At 40.8% G+C, this 15,000-nt stretch overlaps 1 protein-coding gene across 3 annotated transcripts in view; it reads right to left on the bottom strand.

Annotated features, from left to right (window-relative positions):
- The window catches only part of ankrd55 (ankyrin repeat domain 55), a 64,130-nt gene that overhangs the window by 11,377 nt on the left and 37,753 nt on the right, over positions 1-15,000 (bottom strand). For 2 of the 3 annotated variants that reach the window (XM_090233685.1, XM_036976750.2), the window contains exons 1-4: positions 6,510-7,128; positions 2,827-2,946; positions 1,553-1,683; positions 350-459 (exon numbers count right to left, since the gene is read on the bottom strand). In XM_090233685.1, the coding sequence (XP_090089811.1) occupies positions 350-459; positions 1,553-1,683; positions 2,827-2,946; positions 6,510-6,549 (401 nt within the window). In that variant the 5' untranslated portion in view covers positions 6,550-7,128. Of the gene's footprint in view, positions 1-349; positions 460-1,552; positions 1,684-2,826; positions 2,947-6,509; positions 7,129-15,000 lie in introns of those variants that run through there. The other variant, XM_090233684.1, reaches the window with a different exon arrangement.

Genomic DNA, 15,000 nt, shown 5'->3' with positions numbered 1-15,000 from the left:
ATTGTTTTCAATGCCTACAGATGTAGGATCTTAATTTGATCTGAGATCTTTTGTTGCTGAGAATGTTCATGCAAAGTAGGAAATACAAACTTGTAGTGTATTTGGGTTTTTAAAAGGATTCTGAAGTTTGTAATTTCCACTTTAACATTTCTGATCTGATTTGCCCTCACGAAAAATGTACCTACCCCTACAAAAAATGTCCATAATTATAATCCACGTAATAATTCCCATTTCCTGTTGCTGCAGGATCATTTTCCTGCTTTAACAAATTGGATTAAATTAAGATCCTACATCTGTACTCTATAGTCAGTATAATAGCTACACGTTAAACATGTATTAAATGAATTACTTGAGGTCGATCTCAGCGGTCGCTGCGTGAAGAGGCAGGCGACCATTTTTATCGGGGATGTTTTGCTTGGCTCCATTTCGCAGCAAACACACGCAGCCTTCGAGCCACCCCTTTAAAAAACAAACAAAAATGGAGGTTATCAAGGCACTTCTGTTTTTTTATGACAGAAACATGTGACTTTTTGAAAGTGCCGCTCAAAGACAATGCACAAAGGATTTAGTTTTAAAAAGAAAACAATTGTTTCTGACAATTTTGCAATGCACTCTGTAAAAGCTTCCAGTCAACTACTTGGATGGTCGTTGTTCAGTACAGTTTAGACTCTAACCTCATAGGAAATGAATCATACTCCTGACTATTAGGATGGCAAACATAGGGTCCGCTTCCAATACCTTGAAAGTACATCCTTCCCTTTTAAGTAATGAATCACTGATGTGTCTGGATTGCTTTCACTAGTCAACTGTGTCATGTTAGATTGTTGATGGTGTAACGGCCGTTGGTGGAAGAAGGTGAGGACCAAGGTGCAGCGTGGTACGTGTTCATATTGTTTATTCGAAACTGAACACTAAAATGCAAAACAACAAAGAGAACAACCGAAACAGTTCTGTCTGGTGCTGACACAAAAACAGAAAGCAACTACCCACAAACACCAGGTGGGAAAAGGCAACCTAAGTATAGTTCTCAATCAGAGATAACGATAGACAGCTGCCTCTGATTGGGAACCATACCGGGCCAAACACATAGAAAAGTAAACACAGACAAACAACATAGAATGCCCACCCCAACTCACGCCCCGACCAAACCAAAATAGAGACATAAAAAAGGAACTAAGGTCAGGGCGTGACAGATGGAGGAAAGGAAGAAAGAAGAGGCATTTTCAAAGCATTCAAATGGGGCCCCAATGTAAAGTTATCTACCGATATGTCAGGTGCTGAACAGCCATATGTATTTGATGGTGGGGCCCCAATGTAAAGTTATCTACCGATATGTCAGGTGCTGAACAGCCATATGTATTTGATGATGTATTTGATATTTGATGAGATGAGATTGGAATGTCAGTATAATCAGTTTTGGACACAGAATTAAATAAAACACTTGCTATATCTATATAATAATAATTGTAGAAGCTTAACAAAAAATAGGGATTAAAAAAAAACGAGTGTGCGAGCAGGTGTTGTGTGTTGTGTGTTGTATATTGTTCGGTACCAGATATGTCGCTAGGGAGAGCGAAGTCCTTCCACAGGCATCCTGGGTATTGATGGAGGTACCCATCTTCAGCAGGAGTTTCACCGTGTCCACCTGCCTCCCCGACACCGCATGCATCAAAGGGGTGGAGCCTACAGCCAGAGAACATTAAACATATAGGTGCAATCTTTTATTTAATTTTTTTAAATATTTTTTTTACATTTTACCCCTTTTTCTCCCCAATTTCGTTGTATCCAATTCTTTTAGTAGCGACTATCTTGTCTCATCGCTACAACTCCCGTACGGGCTTGGGAGACACGAAGGTTGAAAGTCATGCGTCCTCCGATACACAACCCAACCAAGCCGCACTGCTTCTTAACACAGCGCGCATCCAACCCGGAAGCAAGCCGCACCAATATGTCGGAGGAAACACCGTGCACCTGGCAACCTTGGTTAGCGCGCACTGCGCCCGGCCCGCAGGAGACGCTGGTGCGCGATGAGACACGGATATCCCTACCGTCCAAACCCCCCCTAACCCAGACAACGCTAGGCCAATTGTGGGTCGCCCCACGGACCTCCCGGTCGGTTACGACAGAGCCTGGACGGGAACCCAGAGTCTCTGGTGGCACAGCTGGCGCTGCAGTACAGCGTCCTTAACCACTGCGCCAATATAGGTGCAATCTTAAAAGTAACTTCCTCTCCTTGCCTCCTGTCCTGAAACCATGATCCCAGAACAAGGCTCTGTAGCCATGCTGTACTGAACATCAAGAAGACAGTTATGATTCTGATGACTGAGAGATATCTGTTTCATTTGAAGCAATGTCTTCTTCTTTAGTTAATAAGATCAGCTGTCAGCATCCTACTGCATGACAGATGATCAGTGGGACGTTGGGAGCTTGTCACTAGTACACTTTGACATACTTAAGCCAAGTGAACTAATACAACTAATATACAGTAACATATATAAAAGCTTCATAAGCACTACATACAAGCGTCATAAGCACTACATACAGGCTTCATAAGTACTACAGTACATACAGGCTTCATAAGCACTACATACAGGCTTCATAAGTACTACAGTACATACAGGCTTCATAAGCACTACATACAGGCTTCATAAGTACTACAGTACATACAGGCTTCATAAGCACTTCATACAACTTTTTCCACGTGGAGGTTGGAGGATTCACAGATATCCTGCTTATTCCACCTTGATTCCAGGAATCTTCCAACCGTGATTTCTGGAAAAGCAGGGATTTTGGTTACCCGAGTTTTCCTACCCTAGCAGTTCATACCTTCACCATCACAGTACTCCAAAATGGAGGGATCCTCCCGTATGGTTGCTGTTAATGTGTTGACATCCCCATTGGCGGCTGCTTGGTAAACGACGTTCAGATCCACTTCTTCAGCAGAATCTATAGGAGCCAAGGATACAAATACAATGTGGTTATACAGTAAATATATCAATGTGGTTATACAGTACATATATCAATGTGGTTATATATATATAAATGTGGTTATACAGTACATATATCAATGTGGTTATACAGTACATATATCAATTTGGTTATACAGTAAATATATCAATGTGGTTATATATATCAATGTGATTATACAGTAAATATATCAATGTGGTTATATATATATATCAATGTGGTTATACAGTACATATATCAATGTGGTTATATATATCAATGTGGTTATACAGTACATATACAGTGGGGGAAAAAAGTATTTAGTCAGCCACCAATTGTGCAAGTTCTCCCACTTAAAAAGATGAAAGAGGCCTGTAATTTTCATCATAGGTACACTTCAACTATGACAGACAAAATGAGAAGGAAAAATCCAGAAAATCACATTGATGGATTTTTTATGAATTTATTTGCAAATTATGGTGGAAAATAAGTATTTGGTCACCTACAAACAAGCAACATTTCTGGCTCTCACAGACCTGTAACTTCTTCTTTAAGAGGCTCCTCTGTCCTCCACTCGTTACCTGTATTAATGGCACCTGTTTGAACTTGTTATCAGTATAAAAGACACCTGTCCACAACCTCAAACAGTCACACTCCAAACTCCACTATGGCCAAGACCAAAGAGCTGTCAAAGGACACCAGAAACAAAATTGTAGACCTGCACCAGGCTGGGAAGACTGCATCTGCAATAGGTAAGCAGCTTGGTTTGAAGAAATCAACTGTGGGAGCAATTATTAGGAAATGGAAGACATACAAGACCACTGATAATCTCCCTCGATCTGGGGTTGCATGGGGGTGGAAACATCATGCTTTGGGGCAGTTTTTCTGCAAAGGGACCAGGACGACTGATCCGTGTAAAGGAAAGAATGAATGGGACCATGTATCGTGAGATTTTGAGTGAAAACCTCCTTCCATCAGCAAGGGCATTGAAGATGAAACGTGGCTGGGTCTTTCAGCATGACAATGATCCCAAACACACCGCCCGGGCAACGAAGGAGTGGCTTCGTAAGAAGCATTTCAAGGTCCTGGAGTGGCAGGACATCCCTCCGTTAATATATTGAGGGAACCTTTCTTTTCTCATTGATTGATTAAGAGGGAATATATTATGCAATCCATCAAATCATTACATTGAAAGTCAGTCTTGGTGTTCCACTGACATGACACAATCTGGCTCAACCGCCATAACACAACCACAACACCCCAAATAAGGTGCCACCAACTTAATGTGCTCCACAACACAACCACAACCTGCACAACACAACCACAACGTCCGCAACACAACCACAACCTCCGCAACACAACCACACCACAACCACAACGTCCGCAACACAACAACACCACAACCTCCGCAACGCAACCACACCACAACCACAACGTCCGCAACACAACCATACCATAACCACAACGTCCGCAACACAACCACAACCTCCGCAACACAACTAGACCACAACCACAACCTCCGCAACACAACTAGACCACAACCACAACCACAACCTCCGCAACACAACTAGACCACAACCACAACCTCCGCAACACAACTAGACCACAACCACAAGCTCTGCAACACAACTAGACCACAACCACAACCTCCGCAACACAACTAGACCACAACCACAACCTCCGCAACACAACTAGACCACAACCACAACCTCCGCAACACAACTAGACCACAACCACAAGCTCTGCAACACAACTAGACCACAACCACAACCTCCGCAACACAACTAGACCACAACCACAACCTCCGCAACACAACTAGACCACAACCACAACCTCCGCAACACAACTAGACCACAACCACAAGCTCTGCAACACAACACAACTAGACCACAACCACAACCTCCGCAACACAACTAGACCACAACCACAACCTCCGCAACACAACTAGACCACAACCACAACCTCCGCAACACAACTAGACCACAACCTCCGCAACACAACTAGACCACAACCACAACCTCCGCAACACAACTAGACCACAACCACAAGCTTTGCAACACAACCACAACATCCGCAACACAACCACGCCACAACCACAACCTCCACAACCCAACCACACCACAACCACAACCTCTACAACACACCCACACCACAACCACAACATCCGCAACACAACCACAACATCCGCAACACAACCACAACATCCGCAACACAACCACACCACAACCACAACATCCGCAACACAACCACAACATCCGCAACACAACCACACCACAACCTCCACAACACAACCACACCACAACCTCCACAACACAACCATACCATAACCACAACATCCGCAACACAACCACGCCACAACCACAACCACAACCACAACCTTTACAACACAACCACACCACAACCACACCACAACCACACCATTCCTGATTCCACAGCCAATGTGTGCTACTCTTTCCTTGGCCCCAGGGTGTCATATTGACATTAGTCCATTTCAAATTGGAATTCCAATCAAAGAAATATGATTCATAGAAATATAAGGAGTAGAATGACTTACAAATGAGGGTTCCCCTAGATCTACTATATCTAACTAGGAAGATAAAATTGAGCTCTTGCTGGATAATCTTCCTGGACAGTTATTGTGAATGGGAATGCAGTCCTAGTTAAATAAAGGTGAAATAAAAAAATAAAAAAATAAAAATTGTGAATGGGAATGCAGTCCTAGTTATTGTGAATGGGATTGCAGTACCTAGTTATTGTGAATGGGATTGCAGTACCTAGTTATTGTGAATGGGATTGCAGTACCTAGTTATTGTGAATGGGATTGCAGTACCTAGTTATTGTGAATGGGATTGCAGTACCTAGTTATTGTGAATGGGAATGCAGTCCTAGTTATTGTGAATGGGAATGCAGTCCTAGTTATTGTGAATGGGATTGCAGTACCTAGTTATTGTGAATGGGAATGCAGTCCTAGTTATTGTGAATGGGAATGCAGTACCTAGTTATTGTGAATGGGATTGCAGTACCTAGTTATTGTGAATGGGATTGCAGTACCTAGTTATTGTGAATGGGATTGCAGTACCTAGTTATTGTGAATGGGATTGCAGTACCTCTCACTGCAAGATTTCCTCTAAACCGTGGTATATTCAATGTAGAATCCCCTTAGAGGGTTAAAAAAGGGTTTGCCACTTAGAGGTATAAAACCTTTTCATTTAAGACCACGCTTTATGGATAATGTCCCTTCATACTAGATCCCTGCACACTAGATCCCTTGACACTAGACCCCTTCACACTAGACCCCTTCACACTAGATCCCTTCACACTAGATCCCTACACGCTAGATCTTGTTAGCTAATCATCCCACACAACAGCCATAAACCCAGCATCTACTCATCATGATGCCAAAACCAAGTAGAGAGAACACAGCATTTCCATGGCAACAGCGGCAGCGACATCACTCCCCATCTCCCTCTCCCTCCCTCTCTCTCGCTCTCTCTCTCCCCTGTTCCAGTTCCTCTTCCTTATTGTGATATGTAACATCCAACACTGGTTGCCTGCTTGCTTACCTTTCTGCTGGTCAAACACAGATGACGCGCTGAACTCCATGGTCAAACTAAAACATCATCATCTGTCCAAAATCAACACTGAGACGAGAGACTAGAGAGGCACATATGCCTCTGTTGAAAACCTCCCTCACACTGTAGCCCAAGACATCGCTCATCTACTTCTCCTCCTCCTCTTCTCCCTCTTCTCTCACGTATTTTACTGCCTTGAAAAGGGTTACATTACCAATATAAATCCTCATCCATCCATCCCAGGAAAGAAGAGAGGAGAGAGAGAATAATTCCCCCAAGACAGTCTTGTGTTCCCCCTGTTTCTTGTTTCTTTTCCCCACTGAGGAGCGAGGGATAAACGGGAGGGATGGAGAAATCAATCATCCATTGTCAGAGACAGCACAGAGCAGAGTGGAGGTAAGGTGGAGGCTACAGCAGCAGCTTGCCTAGCCAGGCGATGGAGGAAGAGAGATGTACAGCATGAATGAAAAGATTCACGACTGGAGTCTCACTGAGCATGTGCAAGACAGAGAGTCAAAATGCAGCCTGCCGGTGGTGACTGGGGATGTTTTCATTGTGGAGCCACTGACAGACTGAGCGACACACTCCCAAGTCAGCCACACAGCTACCCAGGCTGCATTAGTATGCACCTGAACCACAAGGCCCCCTTCGAGAGGCTATTTTAAGGCCTCTATTCAGAGGCAGAGTGCTTGGCGTCTGCCAGTCGACAGACGCTAAGCACCAGGAAGTGTCCTTTGATAATGTTGTGTATACTAGATACTCACTGGATTTAAAAGAGCATTTGGTATTGACAGAATGAAAACGGGATCAAATCAAATAAAATGTTATCAGTCGCTTACACACATATTTTACAGATGTTTTCGCAGGTGCAGCGAAATGTTTATGTTTCCAGCTCCAACGTTGCAGTAATACCTAACAATATAAAAACAATACGGAACAAATCCCCAAAATTGAAAGAACTTAAGAAATATCAGAAGGAGTGATATCCGAGTCCGGGAGGAGTGAAAAGAAAGGGAAAATACATTTTCAATGTTTATTTTTTTCAAGTTGAAAAGCTTCTCTCAGCCAATACTCTTTAGGCAGCATAGGGAATGGGGGGGGGGGGGGGATATTCATGATTTTCTATGTTTCAACGTGTACGAAGAACAAAGTTCACAGTATAAAGGCGTGTGAGATAAATCTAGGACCCATGAGTTTGTTCTCAGTAAAAAACAATAGAGGTCCATGCTCTCATGAGAGACATATTTTCATTCCATTCATAATTATTGTGCTGCCGGTCACCATGGGAACCAGCAAGGAGGACTGTGGGAAGATTGCCTGGCTCCGCCTGGTTTCCAGGCTGACGTGTGAAAACAAAAATACCTCAAGGAATTCTCCTCAACATGTTCTCCTTTCATTATGCAAATGATATTCAATTAGGAGAATAGAATGTGTCGCTAATTGATATCATGGGAGTATTTAATTAATAAGCACCCCAGTTTGATCTGTAAATAAAAGTGTTATGAACATATTCAAATAGGGTTGCCAAACCTCCTGGTTAGGCAAGGAGTCTTCAAAAATAAATTTGTATTTTCTTATTGTCTAATTGAAATGTTGGACAATCCTACATTTTCACCTTAATAGATGAGCTGCATTCAATATCTTTAAATATAGGCCCTAAGTGAAAACTAACAGCAGTAGTTGCTGTGACTGAGACCTGGCTCGATGGGTCAATTGAGGAGGATGAGGTTGAGCTACCGGGTTATAGCATTCATAGAATTGGCTGCAACTGAAACAGTGGCGTCATGTGTGTTTTTACTAGGAATTATGTGTATTTTAACCCTCGTTCAGATCTAAGAATGGATGGTCTTGAGGTTGCATGGGTAGATGTACTTCTTCGTAAATATCGTCCTGTACTTGTTGGCCTCCTAAGCAGAATCATTTCTATGATTTACTTGAATCGAATGGCCGTGATCACAATGTATTTGCTGATAGAGCATGTATTCTGCTTGGCAAATGTGCAGTTATCACCCACCCAAGAAAAGTACATTAGTAAATGCCCTGTATAACTATAATCAGTTATTTGGACAAGAACAACTGATTGTTGAGCCAACCCGGGTGTGTATTGACAGTATCAGATCAAGAGAACGTCTGTCAGTCAGGAGTCTTAAATATTGGTTTTTAGTGATCATATGGTAACCTGCTGTACCCGTAAGAAATCCATAATGCTACTAGAGCCAGGTAATAAATATACGAATGTACGGTCTATGAAACAATACTCAAAATAACGTTTTGTAGAGGTCCTTGGAAGTTTAGATTAGTCTCATGTACTGAACTGTGATGATTTTGATCAAGCTTGATATCTTTTTAAATGTCTGTTTCTGTACTCGACTCTCTGGCTCTGATGAAACAAATTAGAATCAAACAGCGTTCAGGGAGAAATGGATCACTTCCGAGATCTTAGACCTCATAAGGAAAAGGGATCGCTACCTGGCTAGATTCAGAAGGACACGTCTACAACAAGATTATGCCGGTTATATTAACTGTAGAAACCAGGCAAGATACAAAATGGATAAAGCCAAATCCCAACATTATATCGATGCTATTAATGACAATTTACCATCAGCCTCGTAAACTGTGGACAATGTTAAAGGACATTGGCTCAAAAACTCCCCGTAAGGTAAAGTCCTGTAGTATTGGCCTGGATATTAATGATGTATTATATTATTCCCAGGCAAAAGTTGCTAATTATTTTAACACATTTTTTTACCACTATAGCCTCATCTCTGGTTAAGAAGTTACCCACCTGCTCTGGACACTATGTCCAGTCTTTCATTAACAACTTTTACCATAGCAAAGGTATAACAAATGATTCATTTGAGCTGTGCATGATAACAGAGGACAAAGTTAACTACTATGTTTAATGAGCACAAACAAAGCAACTGGGCTGGATAACCTTCCTGCAAGATTCATAAAGGATTGTGCATGTGTCACTGCTAAAATGATAACATATTGTAAAACTTTCTATTAGTAGTGGTACATTTCCCAAGGATCTCAAAACAGCCCGGGTGTTTCCGCTCCACAAGAAGAGCAGTAGAACAAATGTAGGAAACTACAGGCCTGTGTTGATCCTCAGCACCTTATACAAAGTTGTTGAGATATTCGTTTTTAATCAACTTGAGGGATACCTTCTTGAGCACAAACTTCTTTATGAACTCCAATCTGGCTTTAGAACAGTCCATTCAACAGATTACTTGCCTTGTCTACCTTTTTGATCACATTAAAGCAGGAAAGTGAGAAGGGGAGCTATACAGGTATGTTCATGTTAGACTTGCAGAAAGCTTTTGACACTACAGACCATGATATTCTCCTGATGAAACTGAAATGCATGGGTCTAAAGGATGTAACAGTGAATTGGTTTAGGTCTTATCTGATCAACAGAACACAAGTATGTAATGTTGGTGATGTTCTGTCAGAGGCCAAAGAAATATCCTGTGGAGCACCGCAGGGATCAATTTTAGGACCTCTCTTATTTCTTCTATACGTTAATGATATGCCAGAAACATTAAAGTGTAAACTCTTGCTTTATGCTGATGATTCAGCCATACTGCCATCAGGGAATAATATAGTTTACATAGAGGAGACCCTGACTAAGGAATTGCATTTTGTTAGAGATCGGTTGTCTGACAACAAATTGGAGATCAAGCATATAAGAAATAAAAATTGCTTTAAAAAGCAGGCAAAGTTTTTAATTTGGACAAGGTTGTCTAAGTAAGAGAAACCACTCCACTGCCCCTTGTGCCCCTACTTCTGGTCAGGTGTATTTAATGTGAAATGAATATGGTTGATTTTTGAGGTTAGGGAGAAGTGCAGTGACTAGTGGGACTTTTTTAGAATGTCAATATAAATGAATGTATTTATGGTTGTTTGTAGTTTTGTCTTGTCTTTTAATCATTATGTGTTATTGTTTTTACCATCAAGGACCACTTTGGAAACAAGCGTTTTAATTAATACTTTCAAGTGATATCCTCTGGGTCCACATTGTGCATTTTGTTGTATATGTCTGTTACCCCAAATAAACCAAATTCAATTCAAATGCAGGACTTAAGCAAATGCAATTTGGTACCGGAAATCAGCCCAGGCATGTCTAACACACCAGCCCATTTTCAGTCAAACAATGATCATTTTGCGCAAGAGCCCCAATTAAGACAGGCCCACTGGGCTAAAGATGGACCAGCCCATCTGGCATTTGTCTGAACTGCCATATAGCCCAATATAAATTACATTTAGATGGTGTAATAACCATAGACTTTACAATAAGGATTAGCAGCTATTGTGTTTTGTCTGAGGTTTGTCTGACGACAAGGCAAACATTTTTTTCTGTCTTGATTTAATATTTACATGAGCGTAGTTATTGTCTTTATCCACTAGATGTCACTTCTACCTTGGGCGAGGAAGCTTTCTCTCTCTCGCGCACGTGCTCGCTCTCTCGCTCGCTCTCTCTCTCCCTCTCTCGCTCTTTCGCTCTCTCTCTCACTTCCTCTTTCTCCACACACACACACACACACACACACACACACACACACACACACACACACACACACACACACACACACACACACACACACACACACACACACACACACACACAAGGATTGCCTGGGCAGAAAAGTTTGACTTCATAAGCCAAGAAAAAAGTTATTATTCTGATTTCTCTCAAACAATTTCGAAGTAAACAAATGTAAAATCTTAAACTAAACAGCTTTAAAGGCGCAATCAGACATTTTTGGACTCATAAATGAACTATATGCACCCATTGATTCTTGAAGAATATAACTCGTAAATTCCTCATGAGCTTAGTTCAACAGTCACAACCCTTTAGAACCCACTTTATAGACTCAAAACATGGTTAAAACTATAATGTTGATATCATGGATGGTCAGTCCTTGCATCCATAGCTCTGTTTATGAATTTGAGAGTGGTAAAAAATGTCCAGCCCCATCCCTCAACTTTTTTACTGAAACAGGGGCAGGGATTCCGATTTGTTATTGTTTTCACTGCTGATTGCCACTAGCCTGAATGAAAATAGAATATCGGATCTATGCATCTGTTTTGCTTGCTGTTTTGGGTTTTAGAATGGGTTTCTACAGAGCCCTTTGTGACATCTGCTGGTGTAAAAAGGGCTTTATAAATACATTTGATTAATTGATTGATACAAATGAGACTCCTCAACCCAAACTATTTATTCAATTTAATTTTTCCTTACTGTGTTCAATTGAGAAATGAGTTTCCTTTTCCTAAACTACAACATCGGTTGATAGGGCAAATTACAGGCCATACATTTTAGTACATCTCTGAGATGAAATACCATGGGAAAACAATCTTTGATATAACAGCTTGGTTTACATCATTAGAAAATGACACAGGAGCAGAACAAAAAGGACTGTCCATTTATTTGAATGATTTATACTGTATAAACAGTATATTGCATGTTTGGCTTTTTTTGTATACTTATTCTAAAAGGCAAAGACTTAGAATGTCTAGACAAAGAGAACTTGTGCATTTTTATGTTGGATAAACAAGTGCTGGGCAAACAGACAAGAGAAACATCATCCATAAACAGGAATTCGTAAGACTACATTTTCCCCCATTCTCTCTCAGTCCTAAATATTGTGCGGAACAATGAAGAACACTAAGGCTGAAAGTAGAAGCAAAAGTCATTCATAGCAATTTTACAGTATGCTCCATCTGTGTCATTGGCATAAAACTAGTAGATATTGAACCTATAACAAAACCAGTTAAACTGTAGAAAATGACCACAATTATATTGTTCTTGCACATACAGGAGTAAGGGATTTATTGTAGAAACCTTAGGTTATTACTATAATCGTTTAATAGCATGGGAAAGTGAAAATAATATTATCATACCATCTACCGCAAATATTCAGTAGTTTGAACTGGAATATAATCAAAGAGAATTATTAGACAATATTAAAGTTCCCGTGTGAATTTTTAGCAAAGAGATTCAGCAACATTTAAAGACATCAAAAGACTGTTAGGACAAGGAGTGTTAGGAAGACCTTGAAAGTGAAGACAGGTCTTGGTATCCCACAGTGCCTTGGGCTCACATTGAAGACAAGTGTCCAACAACAATAACAGCAGCTGTAGCGGTCAGAGACATGGAGCAGCAGTAAGCCTGATCTTAAAGAGACAGTACTAGTATACCAGCAACACACTGTTGACTTTTCTCCATGTCTGAATGCACTTTTCAAGGGTCAAACAATCATAAAGTAAAGCAGGCAAACGTTCCTATTAGATGAACTGTAACATATTGTGATGACATGCCTTTTCTACCGAATGGGATTCTATTTGTCCCCATACATAAGTTACAGTATTTGACATTGCCTTTTATCTGAGAGTTGCTCTGTTGTTTTCATACTTGCATTAAGTACATGGGTGTATATGAAAAAAAAATTTTTTTTTTACCACTGTGATTTTGTGAGGGGAGAACCTTCTAACAGTAAAAATGTTACACAACAGGCTCCAGAATGTTTGTACATTCAGTACAGAGAGGCCAGGGACAGTGCTTCCAGGACATTTCTATTCTCAGATAGAAGTAAATATAACCTTTTATGTGGGAACATGTCAGGTCAACAGACATGGAAGGTAATATTCAGTGGTGAAGTGCTGAAACAGAACCCAATGTGTTCTCAGCTACACACTACATTGACTCAACAAACCATTACCACTGGTGGGTGATATACCGTACCTATTTGCACATCTTTGAGCCAGAATATTGCTTTATGCAAATTGAAAAATTGTTGATGTTTAAAGGCGTGGAGGTATTCATAAAGGATCTCAGAGTAGAAGTGCTGATCTAGGATCAGTTTAGCCTTTTAGATCATAATAAATAAAGATTTCGCAGACAGGGAAAACCTGATCCTAAATCAGACCCTCCTACTGTGAGACACTTTATGAATAAGGGCCTTGGTATGGATTTTACTGGACCCAGTAGTGGCAGTGGCCGTAGTTGTAAATATCTATGAGTATATGCACTGCAGCACTAGATGTGTGTCATAAAGCACATATTGTATCTAGGTCCTTCTCTTGTATTAATTCACACTGCTAAAGATACAGGCTGGCATGAAAGTAAGCGCTTTCAGGGAGTTATTTTTAGAAAATATTCTGATTCATGCATTACTCTTCAGGGCAACAAATAAAGTGTTATGCAATTTCATTGAATATACACTATACACTATTAGAATTAGTGGTGACTCAAAGAACCATTGCCAGTCAATAGTTCATATTTACACATAGTTGATGGGTTCTTGGAGGAACCTTTAATGTTTCAATGTAGCAACGAGTTTCTGGAGGAACCCTCGACTGTAGGTGTGGCTTAGTCGGAGCGTGGCTTTAAGTTGGATCTTTTTAGGCCACCCATGGGTGGCCACCCATGTGTCATAAAGCACATATTGTACTTTGGTCCTTCTCTTGTATTAATTTACACTGCTAAAGATACAGGCTGGTATGAAAGTAAGTGCTATCAGGGAGTTATTTTTAGAAACTATTCTGATTCATGCATTACACTTCAGGGCAACAAATATACTAACATCTTGGCCATGTTCTGTTATCCACCCGGCACAGCCAGAAGAGGACTGGCCACCCCTCATAGCCTGGTTCCTCTCTAGGTTTCTTCCTAGGTACCGGCCTTCCTAGGAAGTTTTTCCTAGCCATCGTGCTTCTACACCTGCATTGCTTGCTGTTTGGGGTTTTAGGATGGGTTTCTGTACAGCACTTTGTGACATCGGCAGCTGTAAGAAGGGCTTTTTAAATCAAATTTGATTGATTGACATGTAATAATTCCTGTTAATCTGTTCTGTTGTATTGCTATCATGTGAAGGTTAAACTATGACTGTTGTATAGCTTCAATGAGGCTTACAGCGGTGTATTAGTTCCTCAAGAGCCTGTGCAAATCCTAAAATTGGGATAATTACCACTTTGTTAATATTTGTTATCGGCAATATTAATAATGTATTAGAATGAAATATGCACAAATATTAAAGGAAAATTGAACAATTGCAGTGTACAAACTTAACATGACATAACATTTACTCTAATGGGTGGCCAAAAATAACTATCTGAGCACCACACCTCCAATAAGCCACTCCTCCAATCTTCTTATAGGCTGCCACCTGTACAATATATTATTAAAAAGGTAGAAAATGTAAACCCTCCCATCACAAAAAAGTTCCAGTTTGAATCTTTACACCGTGGTTCCTTGAAGACCCTTTCAGAAGTTCCTTAAGGAACCTTTTTGAACGGGAAAGGTTTCCCCTGTGTGGCAATTTTTAGAACTCCAAAAGGTTTTTCAGATTCATTTATAGGGTGGCCAAACAGGGGTGTGTGCTTAGTCCCTTTTTATGCTCCCTGTTCACCCACGACCGCGTGGCTGCACACTCCTTCAACACCATCATTACGTTTTCTGACAACACGACTGTGGTTG

This window comes from Oncorhynchus mykiss, chromosome 5, assembly GCF_057628025.1.
Source record: "Oncorhynchus mykiss isolate SJ-2025 chromosome 5, ASM5762802v1, whole genome shotgun sequence".
Classification (NCBI taxonomy): Eukaryota; Metazoa; Chordata; class Actinopteri; order Salmoniformes; family Salmonidae; genus Oncorhynchus; species Oncorhynchus mykiss.
This window is presented reverse-complemented; position numbering and strand designations above follow the sequence as displayed.